Below are 25,823 nucleotides of genomic sequence, written 5' to 3'. Positions count from 1 at the left end.
CTAGTGTCATAGCACCTACTAGTTTTGGGCAGCCACCGTATTTCACTTGTGGTACTAAATCATGAACCTTGCCCCTTCACCTCCCTGAATTACTACAGGAAGCAAGCATTTGGGAAGGCTGTGTATGATCAAATACTGTGATTAAAATTGTATATATTGAAGTCTGAAATTTGTCTCTAGAATGATTATGTTCTTAAGCACCTGTTGGATAGCTTTTTTTTTTGCTTTTTTTTTTGGACATCCAAGTTGTAGCTGTGCTGTGATTAAATGGGCAGTAAGGCAACAGCTTACGTTTCTTTTAAAAGATTATGCTAAGGGAGTGTCATTCCTGGGAGCCATCTTAAATTCTTATTGTGAAAAATTAAGAGAGGGAGAAGAGTGCTTTTGAGCGTTGGTCATTTTGTTTTGTTGGTGGGGGAGGCTGTGTATTAAAATTACCAGCTGTTTCAGGATATGGTTTTACTGGATGAAAGTAGGGATGCAATATCTTTGCTATCAAAACTGTGCAGATGGTAGCTTTGCTTCTTTACCGACTGACTGAACAGAATAGAAAATTTTACAAAATCCAGAAAAAAATATTCCAAGGTCTCTGAGTTGATACGGTGCATTAATCTTTTTTCTTCCCTTGAGTTGCTGGCATATCCTGGTGAGAGCTCTGGATTAAAACATAATCAGTCTGGGAGGCTCTCAGACCAGACTGAAGGGGCAGCGGTGCTTTAATGAGAGCCTCAATCAACTGCTGAAGTAGAGATGATGATCTGTACATATGCTTCTTTTTGTTCTGAATTTCGAGTAGAAGAGCTGAATAACTTCAGCCCAATGCACTTTTATTCTGGATGCTGGATAACTCCGTGTTCTGTTAATTCACCCGATGCTTTTCTAGGTAGGAACTCAGGCCTTCAGTCAGTTTAGAAAAGGTAGGGATGGATGAAGGCAAATCAGGACAAAGCAGTGAGAAAGTACTAGAGTGCTGGTGTGTGTGATTCATCTGTGATTCAGCTAAATCATCTTGCTGCCTGGATTTTTGGCTGATTCAGGCAGTGCTACCCGTGGAAAAGTAATGGAAGTGGTTTGGGATAGAATCCTTTTTCTGCTGGGTGAAATCAGACACTTGATGTGAAAGGTACAAACGTCTGATGCCTGATGCTGCATCCCTCGTGGGATGCACGTTAAGTGACCTTGTAATTAGAGCTTGGGCATTTGCATCAGAACTGACAAGAGTTACACTTATAACCTTGCCTTTTTTTTTTTCCTTCTAATTCTTGTTGGATTCTGACTTGCCTTCCTTGCTAAACTTTAAAGTAGTATCTGATCTGTTGTAAAATCATGCCAAATGTTTAAAATGCTGCTACTTAATAATCTAGTTATTGACTAATTTTTTTGTTTGTTTATTACTGGTATAGATTCATGGTACAGAAAACTGTGGATGAGGGACTTTTAGGTCAAACCAACTAAATGATCTGTACAAGGCTTGCTGCTGTTTATGCTAACAGATTTTTGCTAATTTCACCAAGAACAATGCAGGGGACCTTGGTTCTGTAGTAGATTTGTCAAGCAATGATAGCTAATAGCAACTGCCCAGTGGTTCTTCCACAGTGCTAAAAGTCAAAATGGGTTAATGCTGTCCTCATGGACACTTGAAACCGGCCATGTTCTTCTGCCTAGCCAAATAAATGAGTGGTGGCATTTGCTGCATGTTCAGTTCTTTCAACCTACAGAAGCACTGTACTGTCAGCAGTACTAGAGATCAATGGCAGTGGGAATCAATGTTGAAATACTAAAGTAGGTGATCTTTTCATTTAACTTATTTTTTTTTATTTTCAGTGGTAAGAGACTTCCAGGAATATGTAGAACCAGGCGAGGATTTTCCAGCTTCTCCACAGAGAAGAAACACTTCATTACAGGAAGACAAAGATGACAGTGTGATTTTACCCCTGGGTGCAGATACACTAACATGTAACTTAGGCATTCCAGTAGTAGTAGTTTGTACAAAGGTTTGTTTCACATTTTAGGTTTTTTGTATGTTTTATTAAGGGGGTGCTTTAAATTGTGGATTTGGGGTGGGAAACTCTTGGTTCTAAATTCATTCTGAATACGTTGGATAAGAATTCTTATAAATAGGTTTATGTTGAAGGTTGGGAATCTTCTGGAAGCCCTATTTGCATGTTAATTTGGATGTAGTATTTCCTGTGGTATTACCAGTTTTCAGGGAATTGAGAAATACCTCAGACCTGGTTTTGCTCTCAGAAGTGAGCTAGTCAGTAAGCAACTAAAACTCCCTTTAATTTACACAGCCATTCTTTATTCTGTAAAGGGTGGTTTGGATTTTTAAATACTTCTGCTTTTTTTTATGTGAAGGAAAAAGTTTCAGGGTGCTAGCTAGTAGAGTGCTGCTCTGCTAACATTGCTCAGTTCTTAGGGTGTTTCTGTGACCTGATTTGATTTCTATTAAATACCTCACACTTTAGTCTTTAGTTTAGAGAGAAAGTAGTGTAGTTCTCATGTTTTGTTTTATTCCCCCATGGCTTTTCAGTTCTCATTGGCATTAAACATACTGCATCTGCAGCCTCTGGTGGCCCAAAGAGAAAGAATAAACCTTTTGATGCATATGCTGTTACTTCTAGAGAAGGCTGACTCTCTCATTTGAAAAGCACCTGTATTTTGTTGTTTGTTTGTTTGTTTTCACCTCCTGGGTCTCCATTATTCTTCCCTCACCACAACCACTATTTTTGTTCTTCTCATCTCCACGCTTCTTGCTTTGGCTTACCTTTGCAAAGGGTGAGCAAGTAGCCAGCCGAAAAGACTATGCCTTGTGATAGCACAGCATTGTAAAAGCACTGTGCAGAAAATGCTTGTATTCAATGGATTGGTGTTCAATAGAGATGTTGATTTATTGCATAACGTGGTTGCAGTTGGGAAGAGAATGGAAAATGGCAAACACTTTAACTCCCAATTTAAGGCAGCCCATGCTACCACATGCATGCTAAGATGCAGATTTAAAAAAATATATGAAAGAAAAATTGTGTTTCAAAACAATCTCAGGAGGTTTTTGGTTTTTTTTTGCTTTGCCCCCCATGGCTCAGAGTTGTGAAGGAGGTGCAGCAGCACTGCTATTTCAGCAGCTGGCTGGAAGTGGCATATTAATTCTGTGCTTATTTTAACAGTGCGATGCCATCGGTGTTCTGGAAAAAGAGCATGACTACAGAGATGAACACTTCGACTTCATTCAGTCACATATCAGACGGTTTTGCTTACAGTGTATCCTTGAACGCATCATAAAGACGACAAGGACTCAAAGCTTTGCATTAATTGTGACCAGCTTAAAAGAATATTTGCACCTCTACCAAAACTGTGCACAACTCCTTCTTTGTTGCTGGACATCTGCTTTGGTTATTCCCTATATACAATGCTGGGTTAAATATTTCCTCATTCTGTTGAATAATTTTTTAATTGAATTGATTGAAATGAATTGAATTAATTCATTACAGATATGCAAGAGTCTGGCACGTTCCCTTACTTTGAATTTCTTTCCTTGCCATTTCCATACTGAAGAATCAGTTCCTAAATCAGCAAATCTTAACCAACAAGCTCCCTAAAATAAAAAGAAGATAATTCATTTTAGCATGAAATCATTTCAGATGCCCATATCTTTTTGACTGAACATGTGTTATGTTCAGAGTTCAGTAATCCCACAGGTAAGGTGATGAGGGAAGAAAGGAGATAAAAATTGATATGGGAAAGATCCCCTGGCTTTCCTATTAGTAGGCACAACATATGTAAATTGTCACTATGCCATGTATAAAATGCTATTTAGGTAGCTAGGTGTGCTCAGATCTAGATTTTAGATGCCAATAATGTGCCTTCATTGTGTCATCATAATGTGTGCTGTAGGAAGTGGGGTCTAAATACTACTGGAGAGACAAAAATTAACAGATGGAAAGGTAGTTCAAAACCCTGAGATCCTACTGAAGTACTGTGATGGCACCTCCTTTGGATCTAGTTTTTCAAAATGGAGTTACAGATAATTGCAGTAAGTTCTGTAGATGAAGAAAAGGAATATGAAACATTAGTAGGAATTAGTCCATGCAATTGCCATATGCAGCTCAGTACTGTATTCTGAACGTCACTGAATGGGAATCAGATCTTGTTAGATTACTTATTCTTTCAGAATTTGAATTTCATCTATGTAGAAACTGGTTAGGGTTTGGGGCATTTTTATAATATCAAAGTGACAACTACTTGAAACTTCCCTTGTTGCTTTTATTAATCCTGTGTGTAAATAATCTTCCTTTGATACTGAACCGTATGAGAATAATAACCACTCATTTTAGTACTAACGTAGAGCACAACTCATTTACCTTCCTTTCAAAGGAGATCGCTCTGTAATATAAGAGCTTGGTCCCAAATTTAAAAACTCAGCTGGGAAAGTGAAAGACCTTTTGTATTCTTGGAGCTATTGATGTTAATGCTGTAGTATCTGTGTCACATCTCTGTGTAGTCCTGCAGGACGGGAGAATGATGAGATAAGGATATGGCATGAAAGTTTTCACTTGCTGAAAGCAAAAAAAATATAATAATAAAAGACAACATAGTGAAGCTATTGGTACTGTGGGCTTTGAAAGTGAGAAGAGCCTTTACTCAAAAACCAACGGATGAGTTGCCCTAAAATATATGCAGGAAGAGAGACATAAATTCTTAAATAGCTTATTTCAAAAAATAGCATTGGAAGTTGCTTGACCTATTTGATTTTTGTATTCCTCTTAAATGTTTCAGAGGAGATAGCCTTTAGAATAACAAAAATGGGCCATTTTCCTATTTCTTACTAACCTCTAAAATGGAGTTTTCTTTAACAAGTGTACTCAGATGGGGCCGCGCTTATTTACACCTCGGTAAAGGAGAACAAAAACATTGATTTAGTCTATAAATATATAGTCCAGAAGTTGTACGGGTTTCCTTTCAACGTTCCAGCTGTTGTTGTGGAAAAAGATGCAGTATTTATGTAAGTTACCTGCACTGTTGTGTGAATATGACTACAACATACATTTGTACAGGACTGCAGAGCCTTTTTTGTCCTGTGTTTTTGAAAGATGAGTGTAACAGTCTGCTGAGCTGGGGGATTTGGAGAGGGAAGTTGGCTGAGACAACAAATACTCACTTCCTCAAAGAGAAACGATAAACCAAGAGGCATTTCCTTTCTGTTATGGTGAACCAGTCCCTGTCTGTAGTTACCTGTACTGGTCAATAACCCCCTTGCACAGAAGAAAGGAAATGACAACTTTCTGGGCTTTCAGTTCCATGTAGATGAGAACTGCGTTCAAGAATAACCTGAAGTAATGATGGAATTTGAAGCCAAATGATCCTTCCTTCTAGTCCTGCAGGTTGGGATAATGACAAGAAGATTGGCATCTTGCATGAGAACTTTCAAACACTAAAAGCAGAAGACAGTTTTGAAGACACCATAAGAAAACCGCCGGTCAGAAAGGTAAAATGAGAGGTTTTAAAAATGGAATATATTTTGCTAGTGCTTTTGGCAGCCTATCTCCCTGTTAGCTTTCAGAGCTTTGCTTCCAAGAATACGATAAACATATTTTTGCTTATTCTGTCTTTTCATTTTGTTCTCAGTGTTTTCTTGGTGTTTTGTATAGCTCTTCTCCAGCTTACACAGTACGTTCAGAACTTTTTGGTGTATTTCCTCTCTCATACCATTTAAGAATAAAGGCTGAACTATATGGAAAACATGGAGGGATTGAACAAAATGCCAGCAAAGAGGACCCCATGTATACGTGGAAGTTATTGAGTCACAGAAATATTTGCTTTCTTTCTAGTAAAGTTAAGAGTTTGGGAGTGATCATTTTCCAAATGTCGATTATTTCAGCTGAGAAAACTTAATGCTGTGTCCTTCTATAAGCTTTGGGGGAGAAACCAAGACATACAGCAATGTGTTGAGTACCAAGAATCCAAGGGAAATGTAACTGGCAAACTTTTTGCATGATTATATGCTGTAGATTGTAAATTTTGGTATTTGCCTTGCTTGCTTTGGCAAAGCCTGTCTTTGGTGACTTGCTGTGTAGACCTGGATCTAAGATGTTTCTATTTCTTATGGCACTTCATGCTAGTGCAAAAGTCACTGAAAGTAATGCCAAGCTCAGGCCAGGATAAGGTAACAACATGCCTCAGTGCGTGCATCTGTGAACAGATACTGTGTATCCTATGCTTTATGTTGTATTCTTGCAGATCCTGGTATTAGTGTTTTGGTTTTTTTTCTTTTGTGTTGCAGTTTGTTCATGAGAAAGAAATTGTTGCAGAAGATGACCAAGTGTTTCTCATGAAGCAGCAGGTAATGTTCTGTTTGTAAAACAAACAGCTGATGTTTCATCTAACAAGATTCTCCAGGAAAAGAAAAAAAGTTTTGTAATATCTAATAATACATGGGTTTATTGGTTGTTTGTTTTTCTTTCTTGCAGTCTCAATTGGCGAAACAGCCTCCTACTGCTGCAGGAAGGCCAGTGGTTAGTAGTAACAAAGTACTTCCAATACCATCACCTGTATTTGAGGGCTGTTTGTCTCTTAACTGCGCGTTCAAATAGCTTTGATCAATTTATTTGTGTAAACTATGTAGTGTTTAAAGCCTATTTCTTACACTGCTCTAAAATGATGACACTTCTTCTCAGCTAGGCATGACAACTTGTATTGGCAGCAAGGGCTAAGTGCTGTGGCTTTACTTTTCAAATGTTAGAGTGCATCTAAGCAGTTACTTGCCCACCCTTTCCATCCCAAGAGTGTGCCAGGGAGCAAACTGTATGTCAGCTGAATTGCTTTGGTGAGTTTTATATCCAAAATTTGGCACTGTCATTCTAGGAATATTGAAACTCTGGGGGAAAAATTATATATGGTTAAGTGAGGATTATGATGTCTAAATTCAAAATAACTGGAAAGTAAGAAGTTTAATAGAGAGCATGTAAATTTTTAGAGATTACTTCAACTTTTTTTAGATGAACTGCAATTTTACAAAAACATCTGTTATCGTTGAAGAACTGAGTAATGTTTTGGGGGGGTTATTTTGTTTGGAGCTTTCTTGTTCACTTTTTTCCTTGGACTGCCTTCAGTCCTTTCCGCGTAATTGGTGGCACGTGGTGTTATCTTCCCAAGAAGCTGATCTTAGGTCCTCTGCAATCTCATCGGTGGAGTTTTCACTGTGATCAGAGGAACTATAAAATAACAGCTTCATTTTTCTCATTGAAGTGCCTGGAGGGAAGCTTCAGCAGTGCTTCAGTTGCACTGAAGTTAATATTTGTAACAATGTCATAAGTGTGGAGAAAAAAAAAAAAACAAACACGTAAAATTTAATCTTGCCTCATTTCAGTTGTGAGGGAAATGACATTATTAAAAAAGAAGTAGAACTGAGAAGCAGGTGCTTAGTTTCACATGCAATTACAGTGCATGATTTGATTCTATGGAAGACTTTTTAATTTTCTCCTCTTTCTTTGCACAGGATGCCTCACCGAGAGTTCCTGGAGGATCTCCTAGGACACCAAATAGATCTGTAACATCCAATGTTGCCAGTGTTACACCTATCCCTGCTGGATCCAAAAAAATTGATCCCAACATGAAAGGTACGTTTTTCTTTCCGGGGACAAGAATTAATTTGGGGAATTACCTTTAATATGCTTATTTAGCATAACCAAAATGTTGAATTGCTATTTATCTGGACAATGTTTGGATGTTTTTTGTCTTTCCTACCACTCACTCCTGTCTCCTTGCAGCAGGAGCTACCAGTGAGGGAGTCCTGGCAAACTTCTTCAATAGTCTGTTGAGTAAGAAAACTGGTTCCCCTGGTGGCCCTGGTGGTGTTGGTGGCAGTCCTGGAGGTGGCAGCACAGGAGGTACTGGCAGCAATCTACCACCATCAGCAAAAAAGTCAGGTATGCTAAAAAGATCAGCTTACAATTCAGACTGAGCTGTGCATCATTCAATGTAGTCTGTCAGAAGTATGAACACTACTACTTGTAACTGCATGTTTTGTTGGATATGGCTTCTTATTGTCATAGTGATTCAGTATTGCCTGCCCTTCTTAAGGCTCAGAGGATCAAAGAAAACCTCTTGTAGGTGTGTGAGCAGCTTATGCCATAAATAATCTTAATATTATTCAGATACATTGGGACTTCATATCAAAGTGATGTGTATTTTTATCATTGATGTTAAAATGACTTCATTACTTTTTAACTTCTTAATACTTTTTAAACTTCCTTTTGCCAGTGCTATAGCTCTGATTTGATGAAGGTTTTGACTGACTTCAGCAGTCAATCAATTTAGTATTTTCTTCCAACAGCATGTTTAGTATTCATCTGAAATGTCTGACAGTGATTCCTTTAAAGCTAGATGCATGGAAGGCTGGGGAATAAGAGTTATGAGTGACTTGGGGGAGGAGGAAAAAAGGTGTATTGCAAGCTAGGGTCGAGTTTAATTGTGAGTGTATAAATGTTTGTGCTATCCCAAGTTATGGGGGAGGTAAGCAGGTGAGGAGAGTGAGGGATTTGCCACCTGCAGGTGTGCACGCACCTCGAGCAGCAGTGTCAACTTCAGCTGACCAAGTTTGTGGAACACACACTGGCCTGTGGTAAAACTCCTGATTTCTATTCAGAATTACTTCAAAATACAGCTGATACAGCAAATCATTCAGAAGTATTCATAATTTACAGAATACAGAGCAGTGTATTTTCTAGACTTTACATTAACTCTTCATATGCCCACAGCTTTATACACAGTTATGGAAGTTACTTTGAAAAATCTGAAATAGATGATGTGACTATATTTCTTCTGTTCCTTTGCTGCTGACTTTTGGCCTTAGGCATTTACTGCATGCTTTAGGTCACAGAGTAACATTTCTAGGATTTGCCTGAAGCAATAACAGATTGTTTTTTCCTTTTCCTTTTTTTTTGTTTGGCAGATTTGCAGATGCTTCTTGAGAATTGAAAATACAAAGTCTTTCCCAAAATGGTTTCATTAACATCACTGAGTGATGTGCATTTCTTTTGTAGGTCAGAAGCCAGTTTTAACAGATGTTCAGGCAGAACTGGACAGAATTTCACGAAAACCTGAAATGGTTTCTCCTACATCACCTACGTCTCCCACAGAAGGTGAAGCATCTTGAAGACACCAAATAAAACCAATTATTCAGTTTTCTGGGGTAATTCAAACTTGCCTCTGCCTCTTCCTTCAGTGACTGGAACAAAAGAACTGAAACGTCGTTTCAGACACAAACAGTTTGTCTTTCTTTCATGTGTTGCCCAACTTTACAAAAGGGAGCTGTACAGGTGAAAAATGGTATCACATCATGTAGGACTACTGTTCACAGTGCAAGAATAGTAGATAAATTTCTGGGTTTTGTTGATAAGTCAGTGTAATTCTGTGAAACTGACAATTATGTCCACTTGCAGATAAAGGTTGCTTAGAGCAGGAAGCTGATGCACACCACAGGCACTTAATTTATATTGATTTCCCAACTTATTAGTTGATTTTAATACCCTCCTAAGTAGAGCGTAAACTTCTAAAGGAGAGAACTACTACTAGTTGTTGGAAAATAAAATCACTTGCACAAAACTGTAATGACAAACTCCAAGTATACTTGAATGCTTGATTTGGAGCATGTTTGCAAATCTGTTTGTTTGAAATCCCCCGAGATCTATATTGCATTCAAAAACCCATGCAAAAATTTCATTCCAGACTAAGATCTTAAATTAGTGGCCAGTTTTTTCGTTGTTTTCTTTGATTAATTTCAGACACTGAATAAAAGATGTATAAAGAAAAAGCAGAGGTTAAATGTACAGATTATCAGTATCCAGATTTGTCTATATATATATGGCTCAGCCTTAATGTCCCCCACTATGTTTCCCATATTAATTATAGTTTAAGATTGGTCATCAAAACTGTAATCAGTTAATAAAGTGTTCTCTGCATTCAAATTTAAGTAACTTTCATTGAAGCCATGGCGTTCTTTGTTTACAGCTAAATTTGAGGATGTGATGTAAAACATCTTAAATTACACTTTATCTTGTATCTCTCTTTGAATAGTATCACTGGTAGAGATTTAAACTTCCTTACAGCACTGTTTCTGGGAGGAATTGGATAAAAGTCTGCTGTGTTTGTTGCTAGCAGTAAAACTTGCTTCTCAGACTTGTGTGGGTTCTGCTGCAAGCACACCAACAATCCTGCTGACAACTCCAGCATGTTAGAGTGGCCTGGGTTGAAAAGGACCATAAAGATTATCAAGTGTTGTATTAGATAGCTGACCAAGGTCAGGGCTTCAGCTTTCAGTACACAAACACTGAGCATCCCTTCACTGTTCTGTTTCAAGCTTGTGGGCTTTTCCTACTGATAGCCACAGAATACTAAGTGTAAAAAGTATATCCCAATCTAATAATTACCAAGTAACTTCAATGAGTTTAAGGTTTTGTGGTTGTTTTTTTTCATTTGTTTGTTTTGTAATTTGTTTTGGATTTTTTAAATAAAGCCTTACTTTCTCCAGCTTATTTAGGAAACTTCTAAAGGCTCCTGATGAAGGAGTACATCTTCTGTACTTTGAATGTGATGCTAGTTGTATTAAATTCCAATTTAGGTTCACTTCCAGTGAAAAAGGCTGCAACCCAACAGACTGGTAACTACATTTCAGGTGTGTAAGTAGAAATTTAAAGTTAGTACAGTAGCTAGTCTGTCTATATAACTGAGAAGTCATAGACACATTTCAGAGACTGCCATGTTTTCAGCTGAAATGTGAGAACTGCCTGGAAATAGTGATCTTTTACCCCAAATCTTCAGCTTAAAATTTGCAGAGCAGGTTTATTACAACCACTCTAATCAAAGAAATTATATAAGGATGTAGAGGAAAGGAAATCCCCTAAAAGAGTTTATTTTATTGGTAGCTGGTTCCTTAACTACACAGGCTTAGCTCTGAAAGTGCAAAGTAACTTCTTTATTGTGTAGTGGTTTTGCAGTATTCATACTGCAAAACACTTTGAAATGCTACTTTATGAAAAATCATCATCTGCTCTTCTTGTGTGCTAGGCCAGAGCCTTGTACTTAGTAACACCAAAGGTATTAAAGGCATGCAGGAATGATTAGAAATGCACTTGATGTTACTGGTGCTGTTATTCCTTGTAGAACTGAGATCATTGCAAATCTCACAGGCCTACAGTTTAGGGCACCAAAGAACAATAATGAATAAGGAAGAGGTGTCCTTTCCAAGTATCCTTTCATTGTTTTCACCAATGGGTGGCTTTGGTGCCTGAAAGAGTGGAAATAGCCCTTTCACAAAGCCTTGCTTTGCACGCTGCTTCTGGTAAATTCCACTTTCTCCATCTGCTGTTGTCAAAGCTGTCCAGCCAGCATAAACAGGCTGTAGATAGTGATGGCAGCCTAAAGAGAACTTAAACTTGAAGTAGGAAAGCTAAGGACTTTGATGCTGTTGAACAGAAAGGCCAGGTAGAGAAAGTTCTTTCTTAGCCTTTTACCCTAGTGAAAAATAATAGTAATAAAAACCTTTAAGAACCAAACAGCTAGCAGGGGTTAGGGAAGGAACATATTTACAAGTCAGGGGTTAGGGAAGGAACATATTTACAAGTTTTAAATACACAGAAGTGACTTTTTGTTTCTAGAACTTCTTTTTATGAAGTGAAATTCCAATGAGTCATTAGTAAGGTTTTCCCCAGTCCCTGCCTCCACGGAAAAAGAATAAAAGGCCATCTAAAATCAATAAAAACCATCTAGTTTGATGGCTTCTAATATATTGTCGAGCTTTCCCAGTGTTCTGATGGTGATGCATGCCCTGCATCCCTGATGGGAAGCTTCTCCCGCCCCACCTTCCAGGTCAGTTCACTCCATGCAGTTATTCATCAGCAGGTCATGCGTTTCTCCATGCGTCACCTTTGCTGAATCACAGCAGAATTGTAAGTTCTGCAGTTGGAACAATCGATTAATGGTAAGCGGTCCCTACGTGCCAGCCCACTATTCAGTATTCTGAATGAATTGTATTAAGTATGGTTAACCCTATAATGAGAAAGTATGCTGTCCCTTAATCAAACTAAAATATAACAAACAAGATTCTTGTATTTTGAAATAATACTACTTAATTTGCAGTTGTAGAACCATTGGCTGTCAAATACCTCATGGCTTTAGAATTCTTTTTATGCAGATGCATTGCAGAAAACCAGTAACAAGAATTATCCTAGCCCAGCATTTGGGAAACATGGAGAGAGTTGAGCATTTTATTTGTTTTGGTGCCATGAAGGCTATTCAGAAATAGCTGTTAGAAATACTGATTCCTGATCTTCAGCTGTTTAAAAATCCCACCTTGGGGCTAGTTAGCACAGTGCTCAGGCTTTGTGAAGTTCAGCTGCAACACTGAGCCCAGACATAGAGCCTTTGGAGCTGAGCAAGAGTCAGGAGATGCAATGTGTGCAAGTCTTGTGTGAGTTTGTCTGCTTGTTACAGACCTTGCTCTATGATTCCCATGGCTAGCTGGTCATCTCATGCAGAGAACTTGTGTGAAAGGATGCTGTTAGATGCCTGCATGGGAACCAAAGCCAGGAGGGAGCCATGCCTATGACTGTGGAGTTTCCCAACTTGTTCTGTGGTGATCTGCCTCACCACTCTTCAAATGAAATGGAGCCTGCGTCCTTTGGTGGTTTGGGCTTTTAAATTGCTTTCCTATTCTTATACTTCTTTCTCTTTTGAAAAGAAAGTCTCCTCGCCTCAAAGGAAAATAAAAGGACAGAATTGTATTTCAGAATGTGGGAAAATGAGAATTCATTTGTGAGAAGTCAGGTCAAGGGAGTGAAGGATTTGTTTCAGCTTAATCGGTAATTCTGTAATACAGAACGAAGCTAGTTCCAAAGGTTTACTGGGGCTTCACTTCGTAAAATCTGGGATGATACCTGGCCTGTACTCACCATATCCCAGGGGCTGAAATTTATTCAACTGTTTTGTCACTCCAGTCACAATTCTTTTGTAAATTTTTTCAATGCAGTGAGGACTGATGTCCGTGTTATAAAGCTATGCTGTAATCTCCTCTAATGACGTAGGTTTCTCCATTTAATAGGTACTGATTTATGGACACTGTGGTGGTTATCTTTGGAGAAGATGTAATGCGGGAGAAAAGTAGGTCACTCATCACTAATCTGCTCCCACCAACCTCCTACTCCTTGGCTGAGTGGAGACGTTGTGGCAGTTTACAACCTAATTCCAGGACTGCTTTCTGCTGCAGTGTCCTGCTTTAAGCTCAGGCTTTGCCATTCTGGTAGAGGTTGCATGAGTGAGACAGACTTTCATTTTTGAAAACTCTGTCAATGCATAAATAGAAGAAATTGAGTAAGATTTCTTGATGGTGCCTATCTGCAATGGGATTTCTATTACATCACAGCTGGCTAATTGCAGTCGTTTACATTAAACAGACATTATGTATCACAACTACTGTTTTGATCTGCATTCCCTCTTTAAAGGGGAGTGAACTTTAAAGCTGTACTTGAAAGACAGTTCTAGTGAAAAGGTAAGGAACAGCTCCAGATTGTGTGCCCAGCAGCATTTGCATGTTTTAACAAAACGCTGCAATTGTTTTTAAGGTATTTTGTCCTACGCTGTCTGGTTTTCATTCCCTCTCTGCTACGGATCTTTGTGGTTGTTTTGCTTTCCATGTGTTGCCTTACAAATAAAGAAAGCAGCCTAAATAATCTAGGATTTAAATGGCAAGCCAGCTTTTACACTTCCTGCTGAAGGCCTGAGCAGGAAAAACAAATCTGAGGAAACAGCAGTAAGTAGAAAAAGGTTACAATATATTTTATCTTCAGTCAACTTTGTGTAGTTTCTCTATTGGTCCTTGAGAAGCAGCTCCTTTCAAGAGTTGTCCTCAGCAGTAACATCTGCATTCATCCTTTTGTAAGGCTGCCTTAGGGCATGGGTAACAAGACTGGGAACAGCTGCAGGTATCCTTAGATGGTACTGAATACTTACTAAGGAGAACTCACAACTGCTTCTATCTGCTTAAGCCTCGTCTCCCTCAGACAAGAGTAGTCTCACTACATAGGACATGTGGTCATTCAGCCAATTTTGAAACATAAACACAAAACAAAATAGGAAATTCCTTTAGAAAAAGCCTCTGTAACACAGCCTTCCTTACACCGTACTAATGTAAAAAACCAGCAATGAAGGCACAGTAGTACTCTGGATCCATAACAGTAAATATCATTCACTACACCTACCTGCTCAGCCCTGCACTCCTGGGATGCTGCATGCAAAACTGCATTAGACACGTCCCAACCCCCAGCAGAAGCTGTGGTGCACTCACAGCAATACCTTCCTCATTTCACTGGGCACTCCTGTGCCTGAGGAATCACAAGGTTTGCCGACTCACTTGCCTCTAAAGCCAGCTCCTGCAACAGGCACTGTTACTGGCACAAACACACCCGCACCACCCAGCCCAGGGCTCCCACACTGTTCCTCTGGGTTGTGTTTTCCTACAGGGAGTGGTGCCATTTACAGCCTGCTGGCAAACAGTAGCCCAGAGCACGCCCCAAGTGCCTTTACCTGCTCTGCCTTAGCTGTCCAGGCACGGCGGCTCCCAGCAGGCACAGATGGTGCCTGATCTCTCGGTGCTGCACACACGTCCTGCACTGCTGGGCTGAGATGGGCAGTGTGACCGTTCACTTGGCTCCTTCAGCACAGACTGTGCTTAAACAAAGCACGAGTAGAACTAAGGCCGAGAAAGCAAACTGCTGCTTTTCTATCAGTAGATCATACTTAGCAAAGTATATCTGAATTTGACTGTGAAGGACCATAATAGTTCTGTGGATAATACGCTAATTAAAGTCAATGTGGTACACTTTTGCTTATACACAAAAGTCTTCATCTATTTCCTCACGGCAGAACGAGCTGCCTATGAAATTAGGTGCGGGCAGAGGTAGGGCAGCACGTCGGAATCACAGAACAGAGTTGGAAGGGACCCACGAAGACCATCGAGTCCGACCCCGGCTCCACACAGCGCTATCCAGAATCCAAACCCAACGTTTAGGAGCGCCGTCCAAACACTCCTTGAGTTACTGTGGTCGCGCCCACCACCGTCTGGTGAAAGTTCACAGGGATGCGTCCCAGCTCCCGTGCAAAGGACGGCACACGCCGGCACCAGAGCGGCTCGCCGCTGCCCGCCCCTGCTCTCGTGCACGGGGCTCGCAGGAAGCGCTTTTGTTTCAGCGTCGGCGGGCGGGGCGCTGCCTCCGCCTTCCCGTTCCAGTTCCCTGCCGCGCCGCTCCAGCCGCCGCCCTTTTGCTTTCGCTTCTCGCTGGCTCGGCAGCGCGGCCATGGAGAACGGCGGCGTCTACAACGAGACCACCGAGCCGCGGGCCAAGCCGCCCCTTCGCCGCCGCTGCGGCTGCACCCTGCGGCACCTGCGGGGCTGGCGGCTGGTGCACAAAGCCCTCCAGCCGGTGAGTGCCTCCGGGCGCGGCGGGGCGGAACGGGGCGCGCTCCTTTGTCGTGTCACGGCTGAGGCGAAAGGCCGCCGCCAGCACGGCTGTGCTGCTCGGTGCCGAGGCTTAGAATCTGAGGGGCAGCGCTTTCTGCAGAGAGCTACGGGGGTGAAAGAGGAGGTGGAAACCCTGCTCTGAGGCTCGGGGTACGGCTGTGGACTTGGCCGCTCCTCGCACGCCCCGGCAGCGCCTTTCCTGCCTCCTGTAGAGCACCACGCACAGTGATGGTAACCCGTCCGGACGGCTGAGACGCTGCTTCTCATCGGGCGGTCCTGCGCGCACCAGAAAATGCAGGCTTCCCCTTTTGCCGGCTTGTTGTGTTCTGAGTGCCTTCAGCACGTGGGCGCCCGATTCGTGCTGCTGTCTGTCCGGCGGTGCTGGTAACGGTGCAAGGAATAGAGAGGGGAAGTACTCACAGGGGGGCAGTGGGACTGGCTGCTGACTCTAAGTGTGTCGGAGCCTGTTTTCCGGCGAAGTGGCTGTTCAGTCAGATGTCTCATGCTCAGAGGAATCATAGGTGATTTCCAACACTCTCGTGTGCTCACTGCGCAGAAAAAGAGGACATTCTGTTTTTAAACTTTAGCTCACACAGAGTCAAAAGGAAAAGAAAGGTAAAGGTAAGACTAAGTGCTGCCAAAAGCAATGTTTTCTTAATAGCGTTTTGAAAACATCATGTCCAAGAATACTTTAAATAAATGTAACAGGATGTAAGCTTTTACTTTGTCACCTAGAGATTGATTGATCAAGTAAGATCTGCTGGCTGTGGCTGCCAAACAAGCAGATCATTTGTATCAGTAGTCTGATGGAATAGAATGAAATATTACATGTGCAACTTCACCAGTGTAGCAAAGTCTTCAATTTGTTACCTGAGCAGAAGCATTGCTTAAAAAGCTTTCCAGGTAGGAGAAAGAGAAGTTATGAGGGGCCTGTCCTAACCATCATGGGTAGCTGCTCGATAGGTTTCAAAAACAGTTGGTGATCTATACTTGTCCTGCAACAAGAGGAAAAAGAAAACTGAATTATAATCATTCACTGTCCTGATTTCTGACAAATTTTCTCCTTCCTTTTGTTTCCATTTACCAAAATGCACTGTTCTGGAGTTCTTGGTCAAAGTATTTAAAAGAAACACCAGGAATTACTGAGAATGGAATCCTCAGTATCTCCAGTAAGAGAAATGTTTTAGGAAGGATTTTTGGAAATCACTGTGCTTTAGCTAATATTAGCATCTATTAGCTGTCTGTTAAAATTGGGATTCTTTGTTATTTTGGGGATTACACACTGATTGTCACTGGGGTGGACTGCTAAATAGGGTGTTGGTTTCAAAAATCACCCGTCTTTGTTACAGAATAGAATAATAGAACCCTCAGACTTTTAAGGGACTTTCGAAGATCACCTAGTTCAACTCCGCTGCCATGAACAGGGATGCCACAGCTAGGTCAGGGTGCTCAGGGCCTGACCCAGCCCAGCCTTGAAAGTTTCCATCACATCACTGGGCAACCTGTTCCTGTGCCTCACCACCCTCACTGTAGAAGACCTTTTCCTTATATCTAACCTAGATCTTCTCTCTTTGAGCATGAAACCATTTCCCTTCATTCTATTACCACAGACCCATCTAAAGAGTCTGTCCCCTTTCCTGTAGCTTCTCTTTAGGTACTGAAAGGCTGCTCTCAGGTCACTTTAAAATCTCCTCTTCTCCAGGCTGAACAGCCCCAGCTCTCAGCCTATCCTTACAGGGCAGGTGTTCCATTACTTGGAGCTGTTGGAGTGCATCCAGAGGAGGGCAACAAAAATGATCCATGTCTCTCCTGTAGTGAGCACTCCACATTTGGGTGCAGTATTCCAGGTGAGGCCTCACCAGCACAGAGCAGAGGGGCAGGATCACCTCCCTCACCCTGCTGCCCACACTTCTTTTGATGCAGCCCAGGATATGACTGGCTTTCTGGACTGCAGGGGCACATTGCTGGTTCATGTCCAGCTTCCCATCCATCAGTACCCCCAGGTCCTTTTCAGCTGAGTTGCACTCAATCCTTTCGTCTCCCATCTTGTATCGGTAATAGGGGTTGCCTTGACCCAGGTGCAAGACCTTGCACTTGGATTTGTTGAACCTCGTGAGGTTCACCTGGGCCCAATGCTCAATGCCATTCTAGATCCCACTGAATGGCATCCTGTCCTCCTGTCCCTCTGATTTGTCGACTGCACCCCACAGCTTGGTGTCATCCACAAACTCGCTGAGGGTGCACTCAACCACGCTATCAATGTCATTGATGAAGTATTAAAGAGCATCAGTCCCTGCAGTGACCCCTAGGGGATACCACTTGTCACAGATCTCCGTTCAGACATTGTGTCATTGACTACCATTCTCTGGGCTTGATTCTGCAGCAGTTCTTTGTCCACTGAACAAGAAGAGCAAGTATTTTATAAAATACTGTGAAATCGCCTGCAGAAAACTTCTTTCTAGGCATCTTAATTCCATGGGTTTCTAGATTACTGTTTTGTTTTACTTTTACTACAGCTGGATTGTTTTGTTGTTGTTTTTTACTCCACGACTGGTTCAAATTCAGCACTAAGCTAAATGTCTAATAGGCACAATGGTGCCTATTGTGCCATGCTTGAGGTAGAAATGAGTTCTCATCTAAAGCAGTAGTATTTCTCATTAGCAGTTATTTTACTTCAAAAAAAATACCTTAACCAGAAAGGAAAACTGTAATTCAGCCTCAATCTGCTATTTGTCCTGAATTGTTTGCTTCCTGTAGTAGCCCTCACTTTGGAGCAGTACAGAACTAACGTATGTGCTCATCCAAACTGGAAGGTTTGTGCTGGGAATACCACTGCTGCTTGCCTGCTGGCAAGTTCATTTTTTTACTTCATATTTGCAGCATTTCTTTGTAGCCTTTTCTTTCTTAAACCCACCTGTAGAAACTTGCAGTAGCAGTAATGTCAGTGTTGATGAAAAACTTCCTTGCTGGCAAAGGGCAGAGAAAGATATTTATTTTCTGTAGGAGAGGGAGGGAAGGTGGAAGCTGACTGCATGTATCTTCAGGTGTGACCTTGGTCTTCAGTATGAAGGAAGCTCTGTCCCACAGGTTTAGCTGAGCTGCCCTCTCCACTCATTGCTGACAGCTCAGAGGAAAACAGTTGTTGATATTCTGTCCATTTACTGCTTGGAAGTCTCCATAGGCGCAGTGTGGAGAAGACAAACGTGAAACTAAAGCAAAGGACAAGTCCCATAAAAGACTCCAGTTGATCAATCCTTTAATTTTAATTTTTATTTTGACATGGAACTCCTTTAAGTACTCTTTGAATGTGATTTTCTCTCACTTGCTTGTACACTCAGCCAAGAGGTTGTTGGGTTTTTTTTTCTCAGTTACAGTTATCTGGGCTACTGAAGTCTTCTGAGGGCAGGTTAACAGAAAGGCTTTTGCTTTCCTTCTGGTCTGTTTTGTTTCTGGTGAAAGCGATGGCTGATATAAAGAGTGGTGATATATAAAGGGGTGGAAATCTAAATCACAGAAGAGAGGGGAAGAAAAATAAAAACATACCTCCTATTTTAGCTCACTTTGCAAAACATGTGAATTAGTCATTGGACACAATTGTAAGCTGTGTAAGTAATCTTTTGATTATTTTTTAAAAAACCTCTCTAGAAATTGGAAATTCAGAGCTTAATACATTCCTTGGGTATCCGTTGCAACCACTGATTTAGATGTGTGTTCCTGAGCAATGTGCCTTTGCCAGCAGCTGCATGAGGGAAAGGAAGTATGCTGAGCCCTGATTGTAATATGCAGTTTCTCACCTCCAGTTCTTTCCCTTTCTGAGATCCTGTTTACTTCATACATGATTGTGTATTCAAAATACAATGTTTTGAAGTGCCCTTCTGAGGTCTGGCTTAGTTGGTGGAAGGAGTGGTTCTCATGTGCTAAGTTGCTGTTCTTATTTTTACTGTCAGAAAGCCAAAACCGAGGACAGATAATTATTTTCCAAAATAAGATGCAGATAAAGCACCTGCAGCTGCTTTTACATGCCATATCTGGACAATTCTAAATTCTAGAATTCGGTGTTTTTCATAGAACTGTCACCCTCCCACATGCTGTTATTAATAATATGATCATCCTCACATCAGTCTTGATTTTATGACCACCTCTGGTTCCTAAGCACTGCTTTGCTCTAATCTGCTGAACTCCTTACTGCACAGATCTATATCCTGTGTCATCTTTACAGGATGAAGAAAGCCAGCGAGAAGTGGCCACAAGGAGGGATTATTTAAATACAGCAATATTCCTTCCTGCACAAAAAGGTAGCAGAAAATCCAGCAGCAGATGCATGACAGCTGTATGGGAATTAATTCATGCTGCCTCCTCAAAAAAGGACAGTTGCAGGAAGCCTAGCATAAGCTTCTGCACAGATTAAACATTGTCCAGCGTAGCTTAAACATAGCTTAAACTTTCTGGCTCCTGCAGTTGAGCTGCTGTTGTTACAGGGTTCTAAGTATACAAGCTACGCTTTCTCTGAAGTTGATCAAGAGAGACAGCTGGCTGGATCAATGTGTTTGATTTCTCCCCTGCCCCAAACCGAAGTGCATTTAAAATTAAATGCAGCTATAAGTGGTAAGCAGCAGAGTTTGCGCTTCTCATCTGTCTGGTTTGCTTCCCGCTGCCTTCTGCACAGCATCACAAATCAAGAGTCTTTACTTTCTAACCAAAAAGTGAGTTTGGCAGCATGTGCTCAGCTTAACCGAGTGTCGTTCACTGCCTGACTTTAACATCAAGACAAAACTGTCTCCCTGTATTTCTGCATGTAATAAAATAGTACAGAATTTTATGCGGTTCTTTTAAGATCCAGTGTTTTCTTACAGCTGTTTTCATTAATACTGACATCAGAGGCATTCAGACTTTCATTTGTTGAAGATATTGATGAGACTTGGTACGATTGAAGTATGCTATTTGTTTGCAGGTCCTCTCTTTTCTGGCTGTTATTTTTGAAGAAATTGTGGAGGATTGTATCAACTGTCATGGGCTGTACTTCTTTGAATTTGTAAGCTGCAGTGCTTTTCTTTTGAGCCTCCTGATCCTGTGTGTGTATTGCACTATTGCATATGAAACGTTTGGGAAAGATAAAGTAAACAAAATGGTAAGGAATTTCATTTGTTTTAAATAAACCATTTAATGTAAGCTTTTCAAAACTGCTGTGGAATCAAAAGGCTGTGCAGAGTGAATCTCCTATTATTCTCCATTTAAAAAGTAGATTAAAGGAGGTTGTATTACTTTGACTTTTTCAACTTCAAGAGTCTTCTTAATATTGACAGTTTTTCAAAATTGTCCTACATGCAGGACATTAAGACTTGTGTGAAAGTCTTTCATAAAAGCTCCCACTATTACACTGTTATAATAGATCACTCCAAAAGCAATGCCTCCTATTTATTTCCATGGAAACTACAACAGATACAAAGAGTTCTGTAACACTGTGAGATAGAGCAAATTCACAGCTAGAAAATGCCATTTGTCATCACAGTCACTACTGTCATCTGTGCATTTTCACCAGAGATGAACAAAAGCCTGCATGTCGTGCTTGTAAAAAAAAAAAGAAATTGCACCAGTGGAGGTGACCCACTGTTGCTGTCACCACTGCTGAAATGCACCATTCACCACCTCATTGTGTCAACATTTACTGTTTGGTCTCCATAAACATTCAGCAAGTGCCAATGGATGTCAGTGGGTGCTGTTTTTTCCACATGGTGGAATTCAGTTCCACCCCATTGCTTCAGATGCACTCCCGTGTCAGACACCATTCTGTCAGACTGCCCCTTTGATGCCATCTGTCACATAGCAGCAACACGTAATGGGATATTGGTTGGGAAGGTTCAACCTCTGCTGCCATCCATCAACATCTGCCTGCTTCTGACCTTGTGGGCCATCATAATAAATTAGGAGGCATTACTTTCAGAGCAGCCTTCATATGTATGATATGGCTTTCTGCCAGCATGGTACTTGAAATCTGCCTGTCTGCAGTATCTGTTTTTCTACGGAGTGTAGCCTACCTCCTTTCTGATAATGACTGTACTGGTTACTGCTCATGCTTTTATGTTTCACAAGGCACACTGTTGGCACAGTGTCACCCTGTGAAGTCGGGAAGGCTGTTGTTTTTGGACTGTCCTTTCAGTGCAAGCAGTAACAATAGGTGAAGGTACAGATAAGGGAGTGTAGTCAGAGATCTGAATGAGCACCTTCACTTACAGGTTTCTAGTTTCCCAGATGGAATAATGCTAGCATGACTGACCTGCGCTTGGATCTGACTGTGAAAAAGGTTAAATGTAATGAGAGAAATACCGAAAGAAGATTAAAAAAGAAAAAGGATTTTATAAAGTTGACTTTTAAAAATAGTTAATGATATTGAATGTTGGTTGGTAGTGAAATCAGTTTCCTGACTCTCCCACGAACTTCAGTGTTTCAAATAGTAAATTCATTGTCAGATTAACTTGGTTGCTGTTAGGATGTTTGTTTGTTTCTTTGTTTCCAGGTAGCATATCTACGCTTGTGTAACATTCATTTCTTTTATTTGCAGAATTTTTGGACCATGCTAATTATAGGTGCCTTCTTTCTAATAGCTTCAATAGTGCTTGCTGCAACCAGCTCTGGGTCTGCTTTTGAAAAAGCTGCTTGTGTAAGTCTTATAATTGTATCATTTACTTTACATTTAAATTGCATCTTAATTTCTCTGCTCTTGAAACCTCACTCAGTTTGCAGGCAAGAAGCTGGGCAGGGAACAGACTTCAGTGCATTACGTTGTTTCAGGAAGAGAGAGCTAATTTGGAGCTTCTACAGGCTGGAAAGCAGGCATTCCTTAGGACTTCTGGAAAGCTCTGTGTACTCTTGAGCTCCCTGGCATCTTCATTCCTCGCTTAATTTTGCTCCCTTGGCTCCGTGTTCTTCCCTGTCCTCTGTCACTATTGACAACACTGCCTTCTCTCACCACTCCCTGATAATCTCCTCTCTGAAAAGCAGATCAGCTGCATTTCCATAATATTCTGCAGTTGTAAAGTCAGCAAGCAACCATATCTTTTGTCAGGCATTATAAAACATATGTAGAGAATGCTGGCTTGTAAAGGCTGTGATAAGAATCACAGTTTCCTCAGTGACAGAAATAGAACAACGGGGCATGCATCTCCCGGGAACAATGAAAAGGCTCAGAGCAATGCACTGTAGAGACTTTGTGGCATAGATCCTCACTTATTTGGCACTCTTTTTAAATAACCTCGAAATTGTGAATATGTGAGTTTAAAAGATCAAATTTTGATTTTTATTCTTGAATGAATTAAAAATGGATTAGAAAGGAAAGCGAAATACTTCCACTCCATAGGCAGGATGAGCTATTGGATACGCACATTTTCGTGTGGTGCTCTGTTTTGCTGCTGATGTACTCATACCTAATGGTTGAAATATAAAGGCTCCCCATTTTTTTCTTTTTTTTTCTTTTAAACTGGAAAAACAAAGTAATTGTGATTTAAGACTTATTAGTGTCTAATTGCTTTGGGGAAAAACAGCTGCTTAAACTCAGTCAAAATGAGTGTAAATGTGTACATTTGATTCCTTGGTTGAAAGAAGATGCTAAAACCAACCTGCTTACCACTCTTCTGCTATGAATAACAATGAAACTTGTCATCCTTACTTGCTGACCCAGCAAGGCCTTGCTGAGCTTCCGCTGCTTTATCTCTTCACCTTCCATCTGTTACTCTTCTTTGCTTGGTCCTTCTAAACTGCATGCATCTGTTGTATAACTGTTGTGCTACACCATCAATGCTATACTTCTTCAATAGTTTTACTGGAAAAAAAAAGAATATATAAATATGTATATACTTCCACTATTAAGATCTGTTTAGAAAATATTCTAATATCCACAGCTGATTAAGAGAATGAGAACTGTAAAACCTTTTACATTTTATATGCTACAGTATCACTTCCAACCCATTGCCAATTTAAATGGAACTAATGATTTAATATATGAGCATTATTAACAGATCTCTCCAGACACTTAGAATACTGTCAGTGTTTGTACATTTTTAATTCCTGTATTCTTTTCACTTTCATAGGTGTTTGGATTTTTTGCAAGTGGGGCATTTTTAGCTGAATTTATATGGGAACTTTGGTGCAGTCGGAAACAAAGCACTGAAGAACGCTCTGAAAATCCAGGCCACACTCAAGGTGCCACAGAAGATCAGCCACTGAATAAGCCAAGCTAAACTTTCTGAAATTAGTTCTTTTTTTTTTTTGAGTGGAGCAAGCTAAAACAAAGTTTCAATGCTCTGTAGGTAATAACTTCTGTCCCTTCCTTCTAATCAGTTTTATTTGTCACAAAAATTTAAAGATCTGCAGGCAAGTAGTGATATCTTGAGCATTGTGGTTTATTTAATTTTCTAAGCAATTGGTCCTGCCACCTATTTAGGTGGCATACATTAAAAAAAAAAAAAGTGTAAATAGAATAACTGAAGGACAGTAGTGTGCTGAATTGATTTTGGTAGAAGTGACTAATAAAGGGAAATATGTGATGCAGAAGTTCTTAGTTATGCTCTGAAGACATTTCCTATATAACTTGGACCAGATACTTCTCTTACAAGTTCCAAATTAGAAGAGCAGAATTCATTCTTATTGGTCGAACAGTGAAATGTAAGAGACATCTAACTGCAGCCTTACAAAAATGCTTATCCGTATGTAAGAGTGTGGGATTTTGTTTTTACTATTCAATCTCTTTCTTCAGTTCTGCCTGTGAGATCATTTTAATGAAAGCAAGGAGTTTTTATACAGGGGGTAATGTAGTTGTTTATTAAGGAGAGAGCTTTGCACATCGTGTTCATCGGTGTTCACACTTGGATGACAGAATGTTTTTTCAGATTGTTTCAAAACCAAGAAAATTTGCAGGAATAAAGAAAAGCTGGCTGTGAGAGGAAAAATTGAAGAATAAGTATTTTCACAAAGTAACCTTAAATTAGCAATTTGAACATCAATGGGAAAAACATTACTTCACACTGGTACTATCCAGGTGAATATGATTTGCAAGGTTAATCGCATACACACCTTGTCTATGCACAGTTAATGGTAGCTTTACTGGAACTGTTGTGGACCATGTCATTTTCTTTGCTCTAGTGCACTATGGACTGGCTGGCTCAGCTGGTGAGCAGGTAAATAAGTACTTGTACCCTAAAGCAACAGGCCATAGGACTGCAAGAAACACTGCTGATGCAGCATGTATCAGACCAGTGATGGACATATCAGGCTAGATGCTGATGGCTATAAATAAAATGGAAAAAAGGCATTTTTTTAGATGTCTGAGGTAGAAGCAAAATTGCTAGACATGTAAAGGGATGCCCTCAAAAATAGGGCAACATGCCATAAGCCAAGAGATGTTCCAAAAATACCAGAGCACGTGAGAAAAAAAAGGCTGATTACGCAAAAACAGTTGTTTTTGAGTTCTCATGACATCTGTAATGTCTTCCAGGCATTAACACCATTTATCAATATTCTTGTCTGACAAGTTTATAGTCCTGTAACCTGCTGTGGCAGTGCTGAGACTAAGCCCTCCAGAAATTGTGTATGAGAGCTGTATTTGGAAAGGGATGAGGAAGCCAGTGTAAGAGAAAGCAGTGTAAAAGGTCAACTTTTTTTTCCTGGTACTGTTACTTTCAGATGAACATGAGTTTGTGATGTTCTCTCCCTAACCTCTGTGCCTTAACTTTAACACTACACTTTGCTTGGGGAATGTAACATTTTGACAGCTGGTGTGAAGCACCAAGTTTAAGCTGTGTGTTGGTTTCAGAGCCATGCGTAAAATACATATTTCTTTGTATGGAATTTCTTGCCTTGAAGATGAAATGTTATTTGGACTGTCATTTATTTTCTTGTATTTATTAGAATCCATTTGCACTAACCTGATCTCAGTGTAGGTGTACAGAGCTTATTGTAGCTGTGTCTGAAAACCGGGTAGATTAGAGATGTGTTTGTTTACAATAGGCAATAGGAAACTGGTCATAGGGAGAAATATCTCTGCTGCAATTCGCAGTGTCTGACTTTGGCGTATATGTTCACAATGGTGATTAGCATTTTAGGTTGGTGTGAGTTTTTTGTGTGCTTGTATTTGTTTCTTTTTTAGTTTATTGCCCAAGATTCTTATGAATTTTTTCAACATTGAGATTTCTGTTGTTTCTTAATCTTGATGCTATAGAGTGTAAAATTAACAAGGTGCTGCTGATATTATTTAACAATGCAGGACCATGACAAAATTTTCTCTTGGAATAATCTTTCCTTTTTTTTTTTTCTTTTTTTTTTT

General features: G+C 40.4%; 2 protein-coding genes and 2 long non-coding RNA genes across 9 annotated transcripts in view; 2 read left to right on the top strand and 2 right to left on the bottom strand.

Moving 5' to 3' along the window:
* DYNC1LI1 (dynein cytoplasmic 1 light intermediate chain 1) overlaps positions 1 to 25,823 on the top strand; it is a 40,240-nt gene that overhangs the window by 12,018 nt on the left and 2,399 nt on the right. For 2 of the 6 annotated variants that reach the window (XM_052695924.1, XM_052695923.1), the window contains exons 5-12: positions 1,825 to 1,994; positions 3,165 to 3,258; positions 4,864 to 4,999; positions 5,371 to 5,482; positions 6,278 to 6,337; positions 6,465 to 6,524; positions 7,493 to 7,613; positions 7,764 to 7,922. In XM_052695924.1, the coding sequence (XP_052551884.1) occupies positions 1,825 to 1,994; positions 3,165 to 3,258; positions 4,864 to 4,999; positions 5,371 to 5,482; positions 6,278 to 6,337; positions 6,465 to 6,524; positions 7,493 to 7,613; positions 7,764 to 7,922 (912 nt within the window). Of the gene's footprint in view, positions 1 to 1,824; positions 1,995 to 3,164; positions 3,259 to 4,863; positions 5,000 to 5,370; positions 5,483 to 6,277; positions 6,338 to 6,464; positions 6,525 to 7,492; positions 7,614 to 7,763; positions 7,923 to 9,038; positions 9,972 to 25,823 lie in introns of those variants that run through there. The other 4 variants (XM_052695922.1, XM_052695920.1, XM_052695921.1 and 1 more) reach the window with 4 other exon arrangements.
* Positions 10,398 to 15,365, bottom strand: LOC128086911 (uncharacterized). The gene is made up of 2 exons (XR_008209585.1): positions 11,584 to 15,365; positions 10,398 to 11,552 (listed from the first exon to the last, which is right to left on the bottom strand). It is a non-coding gene; the product is annotated as an uncharacterized LOC128086911 (long non-coding RNA).
* On the top strand, positions 15,276 to 25,823 carry CMTM6 (CKLF like MARVEL transmembrane domain containing 6). The gene is made up of 4 exons (XM_052695940.1): positions 15,276 to 15,470; positions 20,460 to 20,636; positions 22,068 to 22,166; positions 23,593 to 25,823. Exons 1-4 carry the CDS (start codon positions 15,345 to 15,347, stop codon positions 23,740 to 23,742), a joined length of 552 nt encoding a protein of 183 aa, XP_052551900.1. The 5' UTR covers positions 15,276 to 15,344; the 3' UTR covers positions 23,743 to 25,823.
* Positions 15,493 to 23,647, bottom strand: LOC128086909 (uncharacterized). The gene is made up of 3 exons (XR_008209584.1): positions 23,172 to 23,647; positions 16,379 to 16,503; positions 15,493 to 16,056 (listed from the first exon to the last, which is right to left on the bottom strand). It is a non-coding gene; the product is annotated as an uncharacterized LOC128086909 (long non-coding RNA).

Source organism: Tympanuchus pallidicinctus, unplaced genomic scaffold, assembly GCF_026119805.1.
Source record: "Tympanuchus pallidicinctus isolate F22 unplaced genomic scaffold, pur_lepc_1.0 scaffold3, whole genome shotgun sequence".
Taxonomy (NCBI): Eukaryota; Metazoa; Chordata; class Aves; order Galliformes; family Phasianidae; genus Tympanuchus; species Tympanuchus pallidicinctus.
This window is presented reverse-complemented; position numbering and strand designations above follow the sequence as displayed.

Bases quoted from the DNA above. Each gene is read 5' to 3' on its own strand.
- CMTM6 (XM_052695940.1), top strand. From the start codon at position 15,345: ATGGAGAACGGCGGCGTCTACAACGAGACCACCGAGCCGCGGGCCAAG. The intron at 20,637-22,067 runs GTAAGGAATTTC...TTTTATTTGCAG, and splicing joins AAGATAAAGTAAACAAAATG to AATTTTTGGACCATGCTAAT. The intron at 22,167-23,592 runs GTAAGTCTTATA...TCACTTTCATAG, and splicing joins CTTTTGAAAAAGCTGCTTGT to GTGTTTGGATTTTTTGCAAG.